General features: G+C 33.5%; 4 protein-coding genes across 6 annotated transcripts; all 4 read right to left on the bottom strand.

The window, feature by feature from the left end:
- Positions 1-6,324: 6,324 nt before the first annotated feature.
- Positions 6,325-11,146, bottom strand: LOC112804037 (uncharacterized). 3 transcript variants are annotated; one of them, XR_011882446.1, is made up of 3 exons: positions 8,350-10,135; positions 6,718-8,239; positions 6,325-6,599 (listed from the first exon to the last, which is right to left on the bottom strand). XR_011882446.1 is itself a non-coding variant. In XM_025847472.2 (2 exons), the coding sequence occupies exons 1-2, from the start codon at positions 10,043-10,045 to the stop codon at positions 8,154-8,156; spliced, it is 1,782 nt and encodes a 593-aa protein (XP_025703257.2). In that variant the 5' UTR covers positions 10,046-10,135; the 3' UTR covers positions 6,325-8,153. The 3 variants fall into 3 exon arrangements, 1 of the variants encoding a protein (XP_025703257.2); XR_011882445.1 differs by having other exon boundaries at positions 6,718-11,146; XM_025847472.2 differs by having other exon boundaries at positions 6,325-8,239.
- LOC112804038 (receptor-like protein EIX2) lies at positions 6,745-7,767 on the bottom strand. Its single transcript, XM_025847473.2, has one exon. It carries the CDS (start codon positions 7,765-7,767, stop codon positions 6,745-6,747), a length of 1,023 nt encoding a protein of 340 aa, XP_025703258.2.
- On the bottom strand, positions 10,696-13,944 carry LOC112802936 (receptor-like protein EIX2). Its single transcript, XM_025846370.2, has one exon. The coding sequence runs from the start codon at positions 13,942-13,944 to the stop codon at positions 10,696-10,698; it is 3,249 nt and encodes a 1,082-aa protein (XP_025702155.2).
- Positions 13,945-17,630: 3,686 nt separating this feature from the next.
- Positions 17,631-22,206, bottom strand: LOC112802935 (protein SGT1 homolog). The gene is made up of 10 exons (XM_025846369.3): positions 21,683-22,206; positions 20,648-20,717; positions 20,068-20,192; positions 19,741-19,861; positions 19,260-19,356; positions 19,075-19,140; positions 18,596-18,731; positions 18,313-18,398; positions 18,132-18,236; positions 17,631-18,015 (listed from the first exon to the last, which is right to left on the bottom strand). Exons 1-10 carry the CDS (start codon positions 21,840-21,842, stop codon positions 17,908-17,910), a joined length of 1,074 nt encoding a protein of 357 aa, XP_025702154.1. The 5' UTR covers positions 21,843-22,206; the 3' UTR covers positions 17,631-17,907.
- Positions 22,207-24,204: the final 1,998 nt, after the last annotated feature.

Raw genomic sequence — 24,204 nt, 5'->3', positions numbered from 1 at the left:
TTGAAGAAAAGAATTGTAGGTTTTTGGATGCAATAAGGTGATGATCAATATTATCATTGAGTTGTGTTTAATTAAGATCTTGTCTATAGTGGGCAAGTGATGAACCACAACATGTGAATTGAAGTAGCATGCATGCTGGGAAGCAATGATGAATGCATGGAAGAAGTAAATGATTATGGCTTCAATGGTGTAGGTTTTGGAGATGGATAGGACTATAGGAGGGATTCGAACAAGAGATCTACAATAAGTGAGCATTTGCATAGCTCTACTGTGGGGATTGTGTGTCCCATAATCACTTCAAAATTCATACTAAGATTTTCTTTTCTATAATTATTAACGCTTGATTCGAAAAGAAATTTTAAGTGAAAAATAAATAGTTGAAAATGACATCATCCAACAAATAAAATTGGTAAAAAGCAACTAATAGTTGATGTCCAAAACAGAGGAAAAAACAAAGTTCTTGCGACTTAGGTATAAAACTGGTAAAAAGCAACTAAATGGTATGCAATCAAATGCACCAAAATTCAAAACAACTATGTCACATGAATGAATGTGATGCATCTGAAACAATGATTGCTTAACATCATGCCATCTTCCTACTTAGCTGAATTCAGTTAAGCCATATTGAGCTGCTAATCAAGCTTTTCAAGAAAATTCATTACCATGCAAAAATGATTTGATGACTATTATCCCATGAAAGATATAAAATAGATATCATATTCTCTTGTCTAAACCAAATATCACAACATTGATTGGTAACTGGTAGTTACAATTCACAAATACAAACTGATATATTAATAAGTAACACTCACTAGTACTTAGTTACAAATACACAACTCATTTTATTTACTTTTAAAGTTTCACACACTCACTTCATGAACGACTAATTAGTTTTATTCATCATTTGAAAGTACTGCTGCTTTATTTGCTTCCTGACTAAAATGATGTGGGTACATGGTCGCCGATCCACTATCAGTGAAAAGATAAGAAACCATTAACATCATTCAAAGTTCATAGGTTGAACAATATTTCATATCAACAAAAAATTGAAATAAGATCAACTTGAAATAAATAAAAAAAAAGTATTACCAATCAAGCTAGTACTTGTTGTATTTATCACCACCATTGCCACCTTGACATAACTTTTTCTGTTATGTTGTTCAAGAACCGGAAGTAAGCATGTCTCCATGAGCTATTGAAGAGAATAGTGCCAAAGATCCCCCAGAATCCGACAAAGAATCCCAATCCCATGCTTGCAAAGAATGCTTGAATAAAACCATCATTCTCATCTTGGGTTTTAACCAAAGATTCTTGACGTGGCTCTTCCTTGGGACACATGTTTTCAAGAGGTAGCCCACAGAGATTTTGATTTTCTTCGTAGCTTGAGGCATTGAAACTCTGCAACTGTGTGCCAGTTGGAATTTGTCCAGACAAATTATTATGTGATAAATCCAACACAGAGAGAAAACTAATTTGTGCAAGACTAGAAGGAATGGAGCCAAATAAATGGTTTCTTGACAAATCAAGCGACTCCAATGATAACAACCTTCCAATTCCTGAAGGAATTTTTCCTGTCAAGTTATTTCTTGATAAATTCAATGAAACTAGCTCCACCAAATTCTCAAGTTCTGATGGAATGTCTCCCGACAAGTGATTACTTGAGAGATCAATACCTTTTAGAAGCAGCTCATCATTCTCAAGTTATTCGCATGAAGATTCAAGTATGTTAAATGTGAAAGAGATCCAATTTGACTTGGAATTCTTCCATCAAAGTAACAATAGGACAAATCAAGATACCTCAAGCTGGTGAGGTTACCAAAGAATTCAGGGACATGGTAGTCTTCAAAACCATTGAAACTGAGGTTCAAGTACCTGAGGCTGGGAATCTTACCTCTCAAAAATCGTTCAAAGTAGAAATATTCATTTCCGATGGAGTCACCGTGAAGGTCGAGACTGATTACATGGGCAGTGAGGTTGCGGCAGCGAACACCGTTCCAATGGCAGCAATCACGGCCCTTCCACGACGAGAGCATGCCATAGTCATCAACCATGGCGGCCTTGAAATCCAGCAATGCTTGCCTCTCCCGCTCTGCGCACTTCACCTCTCCTCCTACTCCTCCTGCCAACAGCAGCATCGTAATAAATAGCAATACAGTTTCAATCAGAATCATGAACGGAACAGGATTCAGATTCATCCTCATCATGACCACGCTCATCACAAGTGAAGTATGAAATCGAGAATGATACTTGGCTGAGTGTGGTAGCAATGCAAATCATCACATATATAAGCACTGCTGTTAGCCATTCCTACACCCGTATTTTTCTTTCTTTCCGCGTAGTCATTAATTGTGCAAGGTCGTTCTTTTCAATGCAGATATATGGAAGATGCCTTGCAACACTTTCAGCTATCAAATCACTTCTTTTAACAATAAGTAACTAAGCGAAACTAATTGGATTCTATGCATCAACAGGTCAAGGTAAATGACCCTACCTTCACCATCTTCTTTGATATACAGTTATCCGTGCTTGAACTTTCAACTTTGATCGATGAGGACGATCCATTCTATACTCCTCTCTGTCTCTCAATGCACCCACTCACTCCAACATGCAACATCAACACCACGATAACCATAAATGTGGCTCCACAACTTGGATCCATCGGCATAAACACACAATGAACCTTGAATTATACATGTCTACTCTTGATATCTACAGCTGTTTTTTTTTTTTTACTCTTATTAAATTACGTCGACCTTGCAAGCCTGCAATGCAATTGCCGTAGTCAATGACTTAGCGTATGTTTGGCTTGTGGTTAGTCAAATTAGAGTTTGAATAAGATCGAATAAGAGTGATTTATAGAATTGATTTTGAATAGAAGTAAGTTTTTGTCGATATGATTTATGTTTGACAATTTTTTACCAAAATTGATTTGATAAAATAAATATTGTTTGGATAATATTAATTAAAATTACTTACTTTTAGATAGATAATTACTTAAGAGGACATGACATTAAGTAATAACGTTATTTTTTTATACATGTTTAATTTTTTTAATATTTTTTTATATATTTTTTATATAGTATATTTTTAATACTCTTAATATTTTTTTTTAGTACATTATAATTTTTAACTATTATCATTATTTATGATTAATTTTTTTGTTTAATTTATTTTACCTAACGGATCAATAAATTTTATTATAAAAAGATAATAATAAATATAATACACAAAAATTATAATTATAAAAATATATAATGTGAAATAAAAAATTAATAAAAAATATAAATAATAAATAATAAAAAAAGAATTTATATAAAGAGAAATAATAAGAATTTTATAAATAATGTAATAACATCAATATATATAAAGGATAAAGTTGGTAAAAGAAAAATAAATGTTAAAGGTAGTGGCTAAGAGTACGTTAATGCAATGGAAATACATCCTTAATATTTTAAAATTGCGGTCAACAATTTTTTTAGTGAAGATAGGAAGACTCGAAGCCAATACCTCTTAAATGAATATAAAAAAAATTATGTCATATATTATTTGAAATATAATTCATTAACACAGTCAACAAAATTATTACTAATTATATTTAGCTTTGGTACTACTATATTTAACTTTGTACACATCCACCCATGATGCATCTATTATACTTAGATAATACTTTTTGCACCTACGCTAATTAATAAAGATATAAAAAATATCTGTTCATAAATATATTTAAAATAAGTATGATATATTTATTTAGTTATATTTTAAATAAAAATAATATTTTTATAATATATTACAATTTAACTTTATAATTCCCTGTTTAATAATAAAAAAATTACCTAAAAATAATTATAAAATCTTTATTGAATATCCATCATATTTGATCTTTTTAATCTATAGAAAACTAGTTAGTCTCATGTATCGCACTATGTTTACTATTAACTAGCACATAGACTTATTATGACATTGATTTGATATACATGAATACACAAATAATTGTGATGTTAGAAAAAATACCATGTGCACATTAAACTCGTTCATTAAATTTAACTATTATATATTATATATAAATATATTTTATTAAATTTAATTTAAAAAAATTTGATCCTTCTTAATAATTTTGGTATTAAATGTCCTTTTTAATAATTAAATCTTTTTAACAGTCTTTTAAAATAATTTTTCTTTTAATATATTATATATATATATATAATTAATTTAGTAGATGAAAATTTTTTTATAACAGTCCTGCTAGAGAACTAAAAAGAATCTAGCCAACAATAAGCAAATAAATATTTTTGAATTATATAATTAGTAATTATTTAATTTTTTTAAAAAAATACAAAATTAATGATTATTAATTACCTTTTCTTACTTTAATTTACCTTTTACCATTTATTACGTAAACACTAATTTCTCTTTCCAAAAAAAATTGAAATTCCAGCAAACAAAAACACCAAAACATAAGATAAAGAATCATCAAAATGCTAAGAAAAAAACATACAAAACATAGGAAAAAGAATCATCCAAAACTAATAAAAAATCATCCAAATCCTAAAAAAAAACATACAAAACATAAAAAAAATCATCTATAACTAATAAAAAGAATTATCCGTAATGTAGAAAAAAGAAACATAAAAACTAGTTAAAAAAATCATTCAAAACCAAATAGGAGGAGAAAAAGAGCCGCAGGACGGCCAGCGACGACATTTTGGACGGCATTGCGTGGACAGTGGGGGGACTCGCAGTGGCATATTACAACGAGTGGAGGAGTCGCCATGGATCGGAGTAGTTGATCGCGCGTCGCAAATGGGGACCTGGTGGTGGCTGCATCGCGACGGATGAAGAGTCATGGGGTGCGAGTGGCGAGCGATGGGGAGTCGCAATGGGACGTGAGTAGGGTGAAGTAGAAGCACGATGGTGGTTGTCTTTCCAGCGCGAACGACAGATGAGGTAGCGAAGAAGGATGTAAAGACGACCGGCGATGGCGCATGAGGACAGTGCAGCGGCGACACTAGAGCCGCGAGGGCGAAACCACGGCAGCATGGGACATTGGGAAAATGGATTAGAATTTGTGGGTTTGTGTTGTGAATGGTGAATGGAAGTGAAAATAATTAGGACAAATTTTGATTCAAAAATACCATTAATGTCAATTAATTAAATTTTAAATTTAAAAAAATTATTTAAAATTAATCATTATTAATTGAGTTGTTCAATGTTTGACTGGTAGTTCACTCCTTGTACTTTTCTTTTTTATAAATGGTATAACTTAATGTGTGTCTATATACATGTTGCAAGAAGTTGTGCTGCGACTGGATCGATCAACCGATCTTTTTTTTTTAAGTTAAGAGTGAGAATTAAACTGGTGACTTTAGGTAAGTAAGAAAAGATTACGATGTTTGAACTGGTTCGATGAACCAATTTTAGAATCTTGATAATTTGACATATTTAATTAAGATAATTTTAGAGTGAAAAAATGTATAATATTTGTTATAAGATCCATAACGAAATACATAGGTCTTTTAGTACTTTTTGCGGATTAAATGTGATTGAGAAGGTGGGTGAATACTGAATGCAAGATGAGAAGACTCATCTTCATCCATGGCAACCCTAACTCGCTTTCACACGAGCCACAAGAACCTTTGGCTACTTCTCTCCAACGGATAGGCCATTTCATGTTACTGCTCTTTGGATAACAGTACATAAACGTCGTGCATGCTTCTAAAACAAAGAAAGACAACACTCACTTTTACTAGGTTTTCATGTTCAACCAACTCGTGCATTCATTATCATGCACAACCCGCGTTTGTGATTTTGATTTTGTTGCAAGTGAAGGTCCCACGTAGAAAACTGGTGGTGTTGGACAAATGAGCATGCGTGCTGAACCTTCAGAATTCGCTTTGAGGCGTCTTGGTTCTAATAAGTTCTCAAATGTGTTCACTATAACACCGCGTGTTTTGGATGCAACAACTGCAAATTAAAGAAAAGAATTTTAGGTTTGTTGGATACAGTCATGATGAATGCATGGAAGTAGAAGTAGGCGTCCAAAACAGGAAAAAAAACAGAGTTCTTGTGGCTTACACATATGCAAGAGCGAACGTGAGATAAATGTTATGCAAACAAATGCACCAAAATCTCAAACAACTATGTCACATGCATGACTATGATCCATCTGAAATAATGATTGTTTAACATTATCCCATCTTCCTACTTAGTTGAATTCAGTAAAGCCATATTGAGTTGCTGTTGTTCAAGCCATTCTCTTTTTAGTCAAGCTTTTCAAGAAAATTCATTACCATGCAAAAATGATTTGATGATCATTATCCCATGAAAGATATAAAATAGATATCATATTCTCTTGTCTAAACCAAATACATCAGAACACTGATTGGTAACCGGTAGTTACAATTCACAAATACAAACTGATATATCAATAAGTAACACTCACTAGTACTTAGTTACGAATACACAACTCATTTTATTTACTTTTAAAGTTTCTCACACACACTTCACGAACGACTAAGTTTTATTGATCACTTAAATTAAAAGTACTGCAGCTTTATTTGCTTCCTGACTAGAATGATGCCGGCACATGATCGCCGATCCCGCTATCAGTGAAAAGATAAGAAACCATTAACATCATTCAAAGTCCATAGGTTGAACAATATTTCATATAAAAAAATCGAAATAAGATCAACTTAAAATAAATAAAAGAGAAGGTATTACCAATCAAGCTAGTAGTTGCTGCATTTATCACCAGCGTTGCCACCTTGACATAACTTTTTCTGTTATGTTGTTCAAGAATCGGAAGTAAGCATGTCTACAAGAGCGATTGAAGAGGATAGTGCCAAAGATCCCCCAGAATCCAACAAAGAATCCCAATCCCATGCTCATAAAGAATGTTTGAAGAAAATCATCATTCTCATCTTGGGTTTTAACCACAGATTCTTGATGCGGTTCTTTTACAAAACACAACTTTTCAAGAGGTAGCCCACATAGATCTTGATTTTCTTCATAACTTGTGGCATTAAAGCTCTGCAATTGTGTGCCAATTGGAATCATCCCAGATAAATTATTGTGTGACACATCTAACATTGAGAGACGGTCAATTTTTGCAAGACTAGAAGGAATGGAGCCAAACAAGTGGTTTCTCGACAAATCGAGAAATTCTAGAGATACTAGCCTTCCGATCTCTGAGGGAATTATTCCTGTCAAGTTATTTCTTGATAAATTCAATGCAACCAATTCAACTAAATTCCCAAGTTCTGTTGGAATGTCTTCAGATAATTGATTACTTGAGAGATCAATACCTTTGAGAAGCAACTTATCATTCTCAAATATGTGTTCTACACCTTTCCACATTAACAAAGCAATTATATCATAATTATACATATGCCGTATAATGGTGTGGTTGACAATATAAGAATGATGATGGGAATCTGTTAAGAACCTTTCTTGGGTGGTCATTGCAGTGAAGTTAATGAAACATTTGGGAATTGGGCCCCACAGCTGATTAACCGAGAGATCCAAGAAGCGAATGCCATTTAGAAAACAAAGAGATAATGGTATGCTTCCAAAAAAGTGATTTTTCCGCAAGCTTAACATTTGCAGTTGTTGTAAGCTGCTTCCAATCCAAGAAGGAATGATTCCTGATAATTTGTTCTCTCCTGCATCCAGCATCACTAAATTTTTGCAATGCTTCATCGAGAAAGGAAGCTCTCCCATCAAGCTATTGTTTCTTAATATCAATACACGAAGCTCAAGAACTGATCCCATTGAAGTGGGGACTTGTCCAGAAAAGTTATTGTTACTCACATCTATATATGCTAATGATTTAAAATTCTCCCAACAATCAGGGATTTGACTAGATAAATAATTGTTTGAAATATCTAATCGGCTTAATCCTTCACCTGTATCATTGGCACATACAAATGAAGTAACATCTGAAAATTTATTGTTGGACAGATCCAGGGACACAGCTCTTCGTAAAAATAGCGGGATTGAGCCTTCAAATTGATTTGCAGCTAGATATATAGAAGGATATCCCGCAAGCCTCAATGCAAAATTCGGAATTGTTCCGGTGAGATTGTTGTACGAAATGTTCATTGTGTAGAGCCCAAAACCACTCTGGAGTGATATCCGAAATTCCAGCATTGGAAATATCAAGTTGGATCAAGTTTTTCTGTGTCTGCAACCATTTTGGAAGATACGGACCCAGCATGCAATGTTGCAAATTTATCACTTGCAACTGAAAAGGTGGAATCCAATCAGGATTAATTTTCAAAACGAATGAGTTGCCAGATAAGTCCAAGACCTTCAAGTTAGACAAATTATAAAAATGAGATTCTGTGATCACACCTTCCAAGGAGTTTGAGTTCATCATCAAAGTCTCCAACTGCAATGGAAAACGAATTTCTTCGGGAACCTTTCCATTTAGCTTATTTTCGGACAAAGATAATGTTATTAAAGATGGGAATATTGATGTGATGTCAGGCAAGGTTCCGTTGAATTTATTATTGCTGAGATCCAAGTACTGTAGACTTGAGCATCCAAACAAGTGCTGGATTGCAACTGGAAGCTCTGCCGTCAAAGTGTTGTGGGACAAGTCTAATGATGCGAGACTACATGTGTTTCCAAATGACTTTGGAATTCCACCTTCTATAGAGTTCGAACTGATGGACAAAGCCTTTAACTGAGATGGCAACCTGATATTGTCAGGTATTTTCCCTCTTAACTGATTACCCGAAAGGACCAACTCTTTTAAAAATGGGAATATTGAAAGGTCATCAGGTATTGAGCCAGTCATCTGGTTATCGCCCAAATACAACTCTTGAAGTGAGTGAGTGACACAGCCAGCTGAGAGATTATGAAGAACTGATTCCAAATCTTCAGTCAAATTGGTACCAAACACCCTCAAAGAAGATAAGGTACATACATTGGCAAAAGATTTGAAATCCCTGGCCGTGATTTGATCAGGAGATATGTAAAGCCGCTCAAGTGATTGCATTGTGATGTCAAAATGATTTGATGTGGCAGGTGTGGACCCCCCTAAGAGGCCGGAATAAACGTCAAGTTCAACAAGGTTGGAAGTGACATTGGACAACCATTGGAATAACAGGGAAGAAGTGAAGGTGTTATAAGAAAGATCCAAGACTGAAAGAGAACTAGGAAATTTGAACATGGAAAGACTTGGTGTTTGTGAAGAGATAAAATGATCTGAAAGTGCAGAATCGATTAGGCTGAGTTCTGTTAGTGTGGAGATATTACTGATGGCTTGTATCCATTTATAAGAATTGTTGAGATTCAATATAGAGGTCAAGCCAAGATGGGTTAAAGAGGTAAGAGTGGATAACCATTCTCCATCATCATTCATTTTGAGAGAACCACCTTCACCGGTAAGGTAAAGCTCGTGCAAGCTTGAAAGGTTCCCAAGTTGAGATGGTATTGTTCCTTGGAAATCAATTAGATTGAGATTAAGATACTCCAACTTGGACAGATTTCCAAGTTGATAAGGGATTGAACCCTCTAAACGATTGTCAAAAAGATTCAAGTATGTTAAATGAGGAAGAGATCCAAATTGAGTTGGAATTCTTCCACCAAAGCCACAATATGACAAATCGAGATACCTCAAGCTGGTGAGGTTACCAAAGAATTCAGGGATATGGTTATCTTCAAAACGATTGAAACTGAGGTTCAAGTACCTGAGGTGCTGCAATTCCGCTAACGAGCTGGGAATCTTACCTCTCAAAAATCGTTCTTCAAAGTAGAAATAATATTCATTTTCGATGAAGTCACCGTGAAGGTCGAGACTGATAACATGGGCAGTGAGGTTGCTGCAGCCAACACCGTTCCAGTGGCAGCAATCACGATCCTTCCACGAAGAGAGCATGCCGTAGTCATCAACCACGGCTGCCTTGAAATCCAGCAGTGCTTGCCTCTCCCTCTCTATGCACCCACTCGTAACAACTCCAACATGCAACATCGACACCACCATAACTGTAAGTAATATGGCTCCACAACTCGCATTCATCGGCATGATTGCGCTCAAACTCATAATTCATCAACAATACAAGCAAGTTGCTTTGACTAGAAATTCTGAAGTGAGTGCAAAACAAGTTCAACGGACTCTGAATTATATATGTCTACTCTTGATATCTACAGCAGGTTTTTTATTTATTTTTAACTCTGATTAAATTACGTCGATGCTGCAATTCTGCAATGCAATGGACGTAGTCAATGGCTTAACCTTGTGGAGTTGCGGTCAACATAATTATTGTAATTATATATTTAGGTTTGTACACATGCATGATGCATCTTATATGCTACAAATATATGGAACAAAAGCTAAAAGTTAAAGCATTTTTTTTTTTTACTTTCAATTTATAGAATTATATTAAAATTACAATTTTTAAATAATATATCAATACATCTGGCTTTTAAAAGTAAAAAACATAACACACTAAGTTTTTTTATTTGTCATTTATCAAAATATTAAAGCACAAATGCAAAACATCTATATGATACACATTACCAAACCCCACCTTCCCACTTAAACTTTCTCGTCAAAGAATGAGATAAGTGAAAGGCAAAATTGTTACAAAGCATCACACATTCAATTTTCTTTTTTTAGGTGTCACAAAACATTACCAATGAAATGAAGCTAGCTTTCATAGTTCAAACAACTTGGTGCATTCAGCCCATTTACTACCACCTTGACATAACTTTGTTTGTCAACTTGTTCAAGAATTTGAAGTAAGCATGTCTCCAAAAGCGATTGAACAGAATGGTGCCAAAGATGCTCCAAAATCCAACAAAAAATCCCAATCCCATGCTCATGTAAAATGCTTGGTAGAAAGGATCATGATCATCTTCTTTGGTTTTTGCTGAAGATGTTTGCCTTGATTTTCCTTTGAAACACATTTTCTCAAGAGGTGGCCCACAAAGATCTTGGTTTTCTTCATAACTTGAGGCATTGAAACTCTGCAATTGTGTGCTAGTTGGAATCTCTCCAGACAAATTGTTATGAGACAAATCCAACATAGATAAACGGTTGATTTGTGTAAGACTAGAAGGAATCAAACCAGATAGATTGTTTCTAGACAAATCAAGAAATTCTAGTGATGCAAGATTACCAATTTTTAGAGGAATTTCACCTGATAAATTATTTCTTGATAAATTCAAGGTAACCAATTCAACCAAACTCACAAGTTCTGTTGGAATTTCTCCTGATAACTGATTGCTTGATAGATCAATGCCCTTTAAAAGTAACTTGTCATTTTTCAACATCCGTTCCACACCTTTCCACATCAACAGAGTAATTAAATCATATTGTTCTCCTTCTGCCATGAGAAAATCAGAGGCTCCTTGCAAAGTATTGTTGACAAAATAAGTATGATCATCATAGGGCATTGCTGAAACCATTCCCTTAATCATTGCAGTGAAGTTCTTGAAGCATGTAGGAATTTGTCCCTTTAGATTGTTAGAAGAAATATCCAAAAGGTGAATATTTGCTAAGTGACAAAGAGACAATGGTAGACCTCCATAGAAGCGATTTCTTCGCAAGATCAACATCTGCAATTGTTGTAAGTCGCCCCCGATCCAAGAAGGTATAACCCCTGATAGTTCATTTTCCCCTGCATCTAACATTACTAATTTTGTGCAACTCCTTAATGAGAATGGTAGCTTCCCAGTTAAGTGATTGTTTCTCAACATCAGCACTTGAAGTTGAAGAGCTGATCCTATTGAGGTAGGAACTTCTCCAGACAAATTATTATTACTCAAATCTATATAGCCTAAAGACTTGAACTTGCTCCAACAATTTGGAATTTTTCCAGATAGACGATTATCTGAAAAATCCAATTTTCCTAATTGTTCAACTATACCATTGGCACATGCAAACAAATCAAAGTCTGAAAATTTATTATCAGACAGATCAAGGGAGATAGCTCTTTGCAAGAACGGTGGGATCGGACCTTCGAATTGATTTGTAGCTAGAGATATCGATGGGTATTCACTAAATCTTACTGGAAAATTTGGAATAGTACCTGTAAGATTGTTGTATGAAATGTTCATTGATTCTAGCTTCCATGAAGGTAGGTTCCAAAACCAGTGTGGAACAACATCTGAAATTCCAGCATTAGAAATATCAAGGCTCAACAAGTTATCTTGTGTTTGCAACCATTTGGGAAAAGATGGACCTAACTTGCAATTTCTCAAGTATATCTCTCTCAGTTGAAAAGAAGGAACCCAATTATTGCTAAATGTCAAGAACAATGAGTTGTCAGACAAATCCAGCACCTTCAACTTTGACATATTAGCAAAATGATGATTGGTAATCACACCTTCCAAAGAAGTTGACCCCATGGACAAACTCTCCAATTGTGGTGGAAATTGAATATTTTGAGGAATCCTCCCATTTAGCATATTTGCATCAAGAGATAATTTCTTTAAAGATGGGAATATTGAGAGGTCAGGCAATGTGCCATAAATTTGATTATCATCTAGATGCAATTCTTGGAGTGAATTTCTAGCACAGCCAGATAAGTGGTGAATTATCAATGAAAGCTCCTTGCTCAAATTGTTCATTGAAAAATATAATGACCTCAAGGTACATGTGTTCCCAAATGAATTTGGAACTACACCTTCTAAAGAGTTTACTGAGACTGAAAATGATTCCAACTGAGATGGCAATGTTATGTGTTCAGCTATCTTTCCGCTTAGCCGATTGAGTGAAAGATCTAACTGCTTTAAGAATGGAAAGATTGAAAGGTCAGGTAATGAGCCAGTGATTTGATTATTGCCCAAATCCAATTCTTCTAGCGAGTCCCTCATACAGCCAGCTGACAAATTATGAAGAATTGATGCAAGATCTTCAGTAAAATTGTTTTGGGACAAGTATAATGATCGAAGAGTGCAGATACTCGATAACAACTTCATGTCACTCCCCTTGAGTTTATTATCTCTTAAGTCAAGGTTCTCAAGAGAATTCATTGCCATGCAAAAATTATTTGATACATGATCCTCAAAGAGGTTATTATCACTGAGGTTGAGCTCAATGAGGTTTGAGGTGACATTTGACACCCAGTGGAATATCATGGATGAAGTGAAGTGGTTCAAAGAAAGATCAAAGACAGATAAGGAATTTGATGATTTGAACTTGAAAGGATAAAATGAAGAGATAGAATGATCCGAAAAGTTACAATTGGTTAGACTTAGCTGTCTTAGGTTGGACATATTAGCAACCATTTGGAACAAGTAATGAGAATTCTCAAGATTCAATACATGACTCAGATCAAGATGGGTTAAAGAATTGAGCTTGGATAGCCATTGGCCACCACCATCACCATTTTTGAGAGTACCAAAATTGAAGAGATAAAGCTCTTGCAAGCTTGAAAGGTTCCCAATTTGAGATGGTATTGTTCCTTCTAAATCATTGACACCAAGATTGAGATATTGCAACTTGGACAGATTTCCAAGTTGAAATGGAATTGAACCCTCTAGAAGATTAGCTTGAAGATTTAAGTATCTCAAATGCGAAAGAGAACCAAATTGAGTTGGAATCTTTCCACCAAAACCACAATGTGACAGATCAAGATACCTCAAATTTCTTAAAGAACCAAAGAATTCAGGGATATGATTGTCCTGGGAATGAATCCCAGTGAAATATAAGTACCTCAAATGTTGCAACTCCAACAATGATTCTGGAATCTTTCCTCTGAGTTCAATGTATTCAGCTTCTGAACTGAGATCAAGTCTTTGCACATGGCCGGTGAGTCTGCTGCAATGAACACCCTTCCATTGGCAGCAATTGCTCTTCTCCTTCCACGACGAGAGCACGCCGAAGTCATCCATCATGGCAGCTTTGAATTGAAGGAGTGCTTCCCTCTCACTCTCTATACACTTTGCATTTTCTTTAGAACAAACAAGGTCCACTACTTGCAACATGAAGCACATTATGAGTATGGATTTCATGAGAATTTTGAAACAAGTTGGATTTGTCATTGTCATTGCACTCATCACAATGGAAGAATGGAATCAAGTGGTGATAAATGGGATGGGATTAGCATTAAAAAATGATCACATATTTATACACAAACATTTTAGCTAAGCTAGCAAAGCCTCATCTTCCCGGAAACAAATACTTGCATTTGTTTTCTTCATATGTTTGAAAAATTGTGGAAGAGGAACTATTGCATAATGAATGAAAGTCAAAGTAAACACCTCCATGGCTCCACCATCACCGTCCTAGTAATGCAGAGTTATCCATGTTTGAAAAGTGAGGACAATCTGTTCTCTGCTTGTAGTTTCTCTTCTGAAATTAATGATGATTTTGATGAGGACTATCCATCCATTATCCCTTTAATTAGTACGTAGCAATGTAGCATTTCAGCGTGTGGTATGTCATATGTGGCATATAAGTTTTGATTTGGATATTATTTTTAAAGATATTTGTATTAAAACTAAAATCTTAAAAATATTTTATATCGACGTGAACAAATAGAATTGAAATTTATCTAAAGATATTAAAAATTTTGAATTTATAAAAAAAATAAGAAAAATGATAAAGGGATTAATTTGGTATACAACATTTAATTTTAGGAATTAAAATAAGTCACTTAATGAAAAGTCAAAAATCAATTTGATGTATGTACAATAATGACACATGGATAAATCGTATTGCAACATACGGCACAATTGTCTACGTTAAAATGCTTTATATTATTGATTGCCTTATCATTATACAATTACACGTGGCCAAACTATAAAGTGACACGTGTTATTAATGGTCCACATCATCAACATACATCAACATGCATTTAATTGAAAATGAATCAAGAATCATGAACAATTTTAAAGCATGATGCCAATTTCGGATACCACTTTGGGGTTTAAACTCGTTCAGGAAGTCAAGGTAAATGGCCCCGTAAAAATAGAACGATCCATTCTATACTCACGCCGCAACTTTGAATTCAATGACACCATTTTCCACAATATGATGTTAAATGTTAATATCCAATATCCTTGTAAAGAAAGTGTCATTATTATTTGAATAATTTTACGTTTCCTAACCCTTCTATAAGCTCTAGAAGTAAACAAAAATGAGAGAATTTTTATTGATGAAATCTATATCTAACTAGAGTGAGACCCGCGCATTGCGCGGAGATGTAGATTATTTATACTATATAGTATATTTTAATAAATGTTATATTAAAAATATTTTAGAGAACATATTATAAATAGATTTTGAATTTATTTATTTTTAAAAAAGACATAAATTATTTATATTAGAGTTATACAAAACTGCATTTTTTTATTTACATTAATGGCTACACTTTGTCTTTTTTTGTAGTTTTTTTGTTTGTAAATAATTAAAAAAATAAATAAATGAGAATGAAAAATATATAAAAATGTTATATTAAATTTAAAGATTTTTTGACAATTAGTATGGGAGATTAAGAAATGAAGAGTAGTAAGAGTGTTAATATGTATAAGTTGTAGAATTTGAATATTTGTAACTGAAATTTTTTATAATTATTATTATTATTATTATTATTATTATTATTATTATTATTATTATTATTATTATTATGACACTTTTAATGTATGCATGTTTATTGCATTTAATTAATACTTGATGTTTCAATTGAATAATAATAGATAAGAGTTTTTTGTTTTATTTTTTTTAGAACATTTTACTAAATAGTGATTGGTTGATTTTTATCTTTTGCCAGTCATTATAATTGTTGATGTAGCATCATTAGCAAAGAAAAGACAGCTTAAACTCATTGTGGATATTATATTAAATTTAAGGATTTTTTGACAATTAGTATGAGAGATTAAGAAATGAAGAATAGTAAGAGTCTTAATATGTATAAGTTGTAGAATTTGAATATTTGTAACTGAAAGTTTTTATAATTATTATTATTATTATGACACTTTTAATGTATGTTTATTGCATTTAATTAGTACTTGATCTTTCAATTGAATAATAATATATAAGGGTTTTTTGTTTTAATTTTTTTAAAATATTTTACTAAATAGTGATTGATTGATTTTCATCTTTTGTCAAAGTCATTAGAATTGCTGATATGTCATCATTAGTTAAGAAAATATGGCTTAAACTCATTGTGGAGAGAGTTGGTATCAGCTTTTAGATAGATAAATAGATAGATAGATAGATAGATAGATAGATAGATAGATAGATAGATAGATGCAAAAGATTTCATTTTCATCCTACATAGCAAACAATTATAACAAATTATACGGATTTTTTCCTATTAATTAGCTATAAGTAGCAACAATTAGAATAAAACATGTTATATAATAATTTGTACTCACCTAAGTGAAAGCTGAATTGGCAATATTTCTCAATCTAAGACATAGCTTTCTCTTCAAGGGTTGTAAAAATATTATTGAAGTATTTTTTTTTAAGATTATCCCATAAAATATTAAAAATACCAATAGGCTTCTCAATTTTTTTCTCAACAATTTGATTTAACTAATGGATTGGACAATCTTATTACACAATAAAATTGGAAAGATATCCATATTTTTCTACGGATTGCAAAATTACTATTCATGTGATTTTTTGACCCAAAGATTATCTTTTTTACACCGATTTTTGTGATTTTAAATATAATACAAAATATTTTATTTAAATCCTACGTAATGATTTGTAAACAATTACAAAAGAATTTTTTTTCTATTCGTACCAAAAATCCATACAAAAAACAGAATAGAATATGTTATAAGACTCTTTTATACTAACCTGAACTTGAAGCTAAATTGGCACTCCTCTTCGACCGGAGATATTGCTTTCTCCTCATTCTTGTTTGTCTAAATTGAATAGATCTAAATGTTTCAAATAATTGTGTTTCTACATTTTTAAAATAGTCATCAAAATCACCTTATGAATCAATTTACAATAAAATAAGGAAGGTGCAATAAAAACTATGTTAAACAAACCAAGCTGCAGAATCATATGTTGGAGGCACATATCTTATTGTCTTCTTTTTTTTTTTTTTTTGAAAGGATTGTTCTCCGCCTCTTTAATCTAGCAATTTTGGGTATTAACTCTTCCAGTCTGTCATTACCACTGCTGAGATCCAGAATCGAGATCCGGCAGGAAAACCACAACAGGAGGAATGGAGTTTGGCCTGGTTTCTGCAATTTATGCAATGCGGCTCCATCGAAGATGGACATCGCGATGGACAATTGTTTCGAGGAAAAAACAATGGCTCATGGGACCGGAAGAGGATGTAGGTAAGAAAAAACAATGGCTCATGGGATGGTACGGAGAGGTGCGAAGAGGAAGAGGGTTTCTAGAAGTATGAGAAAGGTAAGCAGTTTTTTTTTTGGGTAAATGTTAATTTGTGTTTTTATTGTTTTAAAAATAAGGATTGATTTGGAAAAAGTTAAGTTGTTGGTTTTTATTGTGTTTTTGAGTTTTGTTTTGTATTTCTTTTTTGTTTGAAAATAAAAGTTGATTTGGCAAGATTTGATTGGTTGATTCTAACATTTTGCCAAATAAGCAATGTTGCTGACATGGCGTTCGTAGAAGAAGAGGAATAACTTCAAAATAATGTGGGTAAACTTATGTATCTACTTTTATATATTAAGAATAGATTGCTAAATTAAGATATTTGAACTCTAATTTATTTATGAAATTCATACTTGGTTCCCTTGATGTATTAGTAGAAATCAGGACACAAAAGAAGCATCATTTGAAATTGAAACAGACATGACCAGAACTGCATTATATTCCAGCAGACCCCAAGAAAACAATCACTCTACCATGCACTATCTAAGTCTTAACCAAGAGTATCTCCATGAAAAATAACAAAAGAGTCAAATATGCATTTTGTTCAACAGCATAATCCCACACTCAGTATACATAATCGGTGTCAAGAAAACAGACTAATATTCCCATTTCTTCAACTCCATGCCATCAGGAGGACTTCCCTCCACCTTCTTCGATCCCACTTCTTTCCAGTTTGTTGACAGCACTGTCCCGTTAGACTCCACCTGCAAGGAAAATTTAACAAGCACCAAATGCTTAGCATATATACAAAATTTGCTAGAATTCTCAGCATCAGTTGTGTTCTTTCAATACATAACAAGATGACAAATATGAAACTTACAAATGATTTTCTCATTGCTCTTCGTGTATCCTCGTCCGCATCTTGATATATTTCCCGGAAAAACTTGTTTAGAGCTGCATCGCCATCAAGCTTCTCTTCTTTCTCCTGAAATAAACAATATCATGAGTAAGAGGCACACTGAAATGGAGTTAAATACATTTTACATAAGCAGCAGACAAACCTCTTTCTTTACTTGAGCTTCAAGCTTATCCCAATCAACCCTTGTTGGTTTTGAGGATGGGTAAGTTGGTCTATTGATTCCTGTGGCTGCAAAATTTAGGCCAAGGAATATAGCATGTTAGCATGTGAATTTTGATACATTTCGGGGAATATATGAACATGCAGAACTTGTTTCAAATCCCTATCTAATACTCCTGGACAGACCCTTTTACTCATGTCAAACTGAAAACTACTGCAGATTCAATTAAGATTATGCATATTACATGCTTACAATATAAAGTTACCTGATGGGGCAACAACCATTTGTGGAACTGTAGCTCTGGTGAATTCAAGGGATGTCCAGTGAATAGGGTCTGCTTTTACGAGTCTTATTTCAATTTTTGTGGACAAAACTTCATATCGGCATCTGGAAGGTATGATCTGATTGAAAACAAAAACCAGTAAGAATGACATACCAAAAAAAACAAAAACAAAAACAAAGCATAGCTAAAATGATCATACACGGGTAGTTAATTCATAATTTGCAAATACAGGATCAGCTATATTTTTCCATAATTTTATGAATTTTGATATATGTGAAGAAACCACAACAAAAAAATTCAAACCAAAACTATTCGAATTGAAACAATAATGTTGATGAGATAACATAGAATTACCACCCAGACATAAATACCCACATTAAAACCAAACCAATTTACAACGAAAGCTACATTTGTTCCCATGCCCCAAGCTTATACAAACAAGGAACCTCACATTCATATACCTTTCCAAATAACCGAGGTTGAAAAACATATGGATCTTCTCCAGGAACATTAATACTAACACTTAGCTGCAAAAAGAGGAGGGAAAAAAATCGTTTAAAGTGCAGAATCCAATTATCAAATATATTCTAAAGTGTAATAAAAAAGGCATACAACTGACAAGATAGTTTTATAATGTGAACCATACAATTTGTTCGCCAAAGTCAATAGTAACATTTTCCCTTGGAATTCCCTTTGCAAATACAGTTACAACCACCTCATTAGGTTTCTGGTAGAACTCATGCCTGCAATTTTTTTTTCATAAACAAAAAATGTCTAGTTGATTAGAACCATCGTTCACAAGAAATTTGACAGATGCACATATGTTTTCAAAACCTACATAAGCAATATCAATATTTACAAGGTAAAAGATTCCAAACAGAGCTATTTATTAGTCGTCCCAATCATAAACCAATATACAGAGAAACCGGGAGAAAACAACAAATTAAAAAAAAAATCTGAGACAAGATTCTTGAAATGCTCATAAAAAACTAAATACCAAACGAAATAATTCGCAAATATACACACAACAATTACATCAGTACTAGCACACTCCACATATAGGAAAAAACAATATCCATAGCATAGAGCAGTTAAAAAAAAAAATCCAGGAAGCGCCTTTTACTTGCCTGTATTTAGATTTAACCACTGCAACTGGAGGCTGCTCTGGAAGGACATTCTCAGGCTGAACTTCGTTTGCTGATTCTTCCTGTGTTGTGGTCTTCTGTATTGGTGTGTCATAAGATTCTTCTGTTCAACATAATATACCCAATCAAGAGTTAGACAGTTCATGGCCAAACTAAATGTGTATGCAAAATTTTCCCTTTCAACCATCAAAGGGGCAATCACAAGTAACATATAACTTAAAAAACAAACTAGAAAACCAGAAGTAGAGAAGAGGGTAAACACCAGATTAAAAAGTGGAAAGAATTTTAGCACGTAAAACTATACTTTACCTGCAATAAGCTTATCACATTCTTTGATTAACTTAGCATATCTTGATTCTCCTGGAGCTAATGAAGCACCGACCTCTAGAGCAGCCTTAGCAGTTTGATATTCCTCAAGTTTCATGCACGCCATACTGCAACCAAAATAACATATCAGAATTTAATCAATGAACCTATCGATTACAGCAGTTGAACACAAACATGGAATATCAAATAGAATATGGAGAGATCTGATTCAATAAGTTGCACAGCACATCGAATATTATGTAGTATGTTGTCAGATGAAAACACGAGTTGAGGCAACCATCACCAAAACTGCATCACTTTGTTCCATCAGGGCTTCCACGTGATGCAACCACATCATAACATGATGCAGATATTTAATATAACAAAGAAAACTATTCATATTTTCACGTAACAATAAAATGACAAATCATCAAAAACTGACCATATTTAGATCGGGAAGAAATTAACTCATGACAATGCATTAGAAACATAATCTAACCCAAATAAAAACGCCATATGAATAGTAAGTGCAAATCAAACAAATCCAAGACAAGATTTGTAGAGCAGGTAGCGCTTTAGTTACCCTTTACGCATATATGCCTTTGATAGAGAAGGATTTAACTCAATTGCCTTGTTTGCATCAACAACAGCCTCTGCACAAAATCATAAATGTTAGCCAAAAATAGTGAATGAACACAACTAAATCTCCAAAAGTAAATGTTTATTTACACCTAAAACACACAAAATATCAAAAGCTCACAGGAAAAATTACATATAAAACAAACATGGGAGGAATGAGGGAGTGAAATAAGGAATAAGGAATCATGTTTCAAAACCTAAACAAATGAACAATTAGATAAACATGGGATAGGTCAATCATGTGTTCATTGTCCAATTACAGAAGTCTTATCAAAAAGAGATTAACATATGATAAACAAAATGACCTTTTCTTTTCATCCGGAAATCAACCTGTTAAGCATTGTATTCTAACCTTCATGCTGGTAGTTTTACTATATCAAACGAAATCTATTCGAGATTCTTATTATAGACATGAATCATACATTAATTCTATATGGAGGTTCAAAACTGTATAAATTATCTTCTTCGAACACAGGAGATAACGCACCATTCAATTGAATTTCAGTATATGGTAAAGTAGTTGAGCATTGCCCATCTTTCAAGCCAAATATAGCTCTTCCTTGAGAAGGCATATTGGAGACACAAAAACAGAACTAAAATACATAGAAAAGAGAGACACACACGAAGCAAAGAAAGGGAAACGTGTGCAAAAGAGAGAATAACACTAGAGTAAACACTGTATAAAAGACAACTGTTTCAGAACATTACTTTTTTCCACCCTCAAAGCAAACAATCGAAGACATCATTCATAACCCACCAACTTAGCACGTGCAAGGAATTCTCCTCCAATAATGATTAAAATCAATTTATAAAAAACAACTTCGTTAAATTCCCATAATCTTTCCAGAATCTACTTCCACAAAAGATTTACCCAATTGAACACAGTTTCAGTCCCAAGCAGAAATCAAATAATTCAAACGAAACAAGCAAAAGGGTATCCGAAAAACACAAACTTGATGAGGAATGAAATAATTGATACCAGTGAAGTTGGAGAGTTTGATGTTGGCTTGGGCACGGTCGGCATAGAGTTCAGCTCTGGTGGGTTCGATATCAATGGCCTGAGAGAGAAGCTCAACCGCCAGCTCAAAGTGATCTTCCACAAACGCCTCTTTGGCTTTCGCTTCCAGATCAGAAGCCATGGCACAGGAAACAAACGAACACTGCACACAGAAAGAGAAAAAGGGGCAAAAGAAGAAAATTGGAGAGAGAGAATCGAACGCCAAAGGAGACTGATTTTAGGGTGGGAGAGTTCGAAAAAACAAAAACAAGAATGCGATTGACCTCAGAATTGGAGTTTTATGGAGATGATTTGGAAGGGAAGGTTAAGAGAAGGAAGGAGAGAAGGGAACAGAGAGAGTAGACTTTTGCATTGCAAAGTCTGCCAACAAATAATTTATAATAGGGAATTTGAAATAAATGAAAAATAAATAAATGAAAGGTTTGTTAGCTTTTTTTTTTTAATAATTTTTCCCTTTTTTTTAAATAAAAAAATAGTCAGGAATCAGAATAGATCGATTCAACTTTTTGTTTATCCTATATTTCGCATTTATCGAGGTTTAAATATATTGATATATTCTATTATGTAATGCATTTTTACATTAATACAAATTTTTTACTTTATTTGTTAGGTTTCTTGTGATGAATTTTACGAAAAGATTTCTTTTAGTTATTATTTATTAAAAGAATTTTGCGTATATTACATTTGTGATATATAGCCCATAGTGGATCCTAAATCTAGATTCAGGTTGAGGGTTATGTTAGGCCTTCGACAGCTAACATAAAAATTTAATCGAATATTCATGATATAGACTAAAGATATTATTGCGCTAAAACTAGGTCGTTGTTCGGAAGCAACGCACTGTATAGTTCGCATACAATGTCAAATAAGCAAGAACCGATTCATCGGTGTTTCAGGTATAGTATTAAACTAGAATGAGACCCGCGCGATGCGCAGGACGGTAAATTAATGATAGTATATAATAAATATTAAAAATTGTTATATTTTGTAGAAATAAATTAAATATGTATAAATTGAAGTTAAATTTAAAAGGTGTTTTATTTTAAATAATTTGTAGTACAAAAGATTTGGATGTTGGAGTTGTACAAAGTGACATTTTTATTTGGTAGTTTGATTTTTACATTTGTTTTAGTTGATGGACTTAGTCATCTTATGTGGCGCTCATCCCCTTTTTTTGTTGGTTGTTAGAGTTGGTGCTTTCTTCTTTTTGTCATAGGTTCTTGCGAAGACATGTTCTTTATGAATTGTTGAGTTTGATGCACTTTCTATTGTGTTATTTGGTTCCATCTTTGTATGTATGTTCTTCTTTCGAAGATGTGTCTTGAATTTGTATGATTTTCTTTCTCCTTAATCTCTTGATGAGGTGGTGCTTCAATGTTATTATTTTTCTGAAATGTCATTAGATTTGAAGCAGTTGTGCCCAATAAGTTTTTTGCGTCGCCATCAAATAGTACAAAAGTTGTTGTAACACTTTGTTCTAAAATCTTTAATTGAATTCTGAACCTAAAATAATTATTGGGCTAGCAACTAATAATTTGATGAGGAGTGCTACACATACAAGTCTTTTTGACTTACAAGTCTTACAAGTTACTAGGCCTTTTAATGCGTTATTCAACGTTTCCTGTTTTCAAAGCGCTACACTCAAAACGGTTCTTCTTCTTCCTCTTCCTCTTCTTCCTCTTCTTCTTCGTTTTTTTTTTTCGATTTTCATGGTTTCTGAAATCAAGCTTTGAAATCGTTTTGAAGAAGAAGAAGCAACAGAAGATGAGGAGAAAGAGAAAGAGTTCTGAATTATGCAACGAATTTTTGGTGTATTTCTTAAATCCTTTGGGTGTATTTTTCGTAATCCTTTGGGTGTATTTCTGTAATCCTTTTGAAGATAATGGAACTTCAGAAATACACCCAAACGATTACAGAAGTACACCCAAAATGATTACAGAAATACACCCAAAGGATTACAGAAATACACCCAAACGGTTATAGGAATTCACCCAAACGATTATAGAAATACACTCAAAAGATTACAGAAAATACACCCAAAAGATTACAAAACTACACCCAAAGGATTTAAAGAAATACACCCAAAATTCGTTGAAGTACATCTTATGCATAATTCATAACTCTTTCTCTTTCTCCTCCTCATCTTCTGCTGCTTCTTCTTCTTCAAAAACGATTTCATCATGAAAAATCGAAAAAAAAAGAGAAAACAGAAAGAAAAGAACGTAAATGAAGAAGAAGAGGAAGACGATGAAGAAGAACGTGCAGAAACGAAAGAAAATGAGAAGAAGAAGAGTAAGAGGAAGAAGAACGTGCAGCAAGAAGAAGAAGAAGAAGAAGAAAGAGAAGGCAATAAACGAAAGAAAAGAAGAAGGAGAAGACGGAAGAGGAAGAAGAATGGTTCGAAGCGCGTATTGAGCGTTAGTTTTAATTGAACTTGTAAGGCTTACAAGCCTTAATTGCTTGAATGCGAAGAATTACTCTAA

Source organism: Arachis hypogaea, chromosome 5 (genome assembly GCF_003086295.3).
Source record: "Arachis hypogaea cultivar Tifrunner chromosome 5, arahy.Tifrunner.gnm2.J5K5, whole genome shotgun sequence".
NCBI lineage: Eukaryota > Viridiplantae > Streptophyta > Magnoliopsida > Fabales > Fabaceae > Arachis > Arachis hypogaea.
This window is presented reverse-complemented; position numbering and strand designations above follow the sequence as displayed.

What these genes read in the sequence shown, in the direction of transcription:
- LOC112802935 (XM_025846369.3), bottom strand. Translation starts at nt 21,842, where the DNA reads ATGGCTTCTGATCTGGAAGCGAAAGCCAAAGAGGCGTTTGTGGAAGAT. An exon ending in AAGGCATATATGCGTAAAGG is followed by an intron (nt 20,193 to 20,647) that starts GTAACTAAAGCG and finishes TTTTGGTTGCAG; the next exon opens with TATGGCGTGCATGAAACTTG. An exon ending in ATGTGATAAGCTTATTGCAG is followed by an intron (nt 19,862 to 20,067) that starts GTAAAGTATAGT and finishes TATGTTGAACAG; the next exon opens with AAGAATCTTATGACACACCA.
- LOC112802936 (XM_025846370.2), bottom strand. Translation starts at nt 13,944, where the DNA reads ATGTGCTTCATGTTGCAAGTAGTGGACCTTGTTTGTTCTAAAGAAAAT.
- LOC112804037 (XM_025847472.2), bottom strand. Translation starts at nt 10,045, where the DNA reads ATGAGTTTGAGCGCAATCATGCCGATGAATGCGAGTTGTGGAGCCATA. An exon ending in GAACTCAAACTCCTTGGAAG is followed by an intron (nt 8,240 to 8,349) that starts GTGTGATCACAG and finishes CCACCTTTTCAG; the next exon opens with TTGCAAGTGATAAATTTGCA.
- LOC112804038 (XM_025847473.2), bottom strand. Translation starts at nt 7,767, where the DNA reads ATGGGATCAGTTCTTGAGCTTCGTGTATTGATATTAAGAAACAATAGC.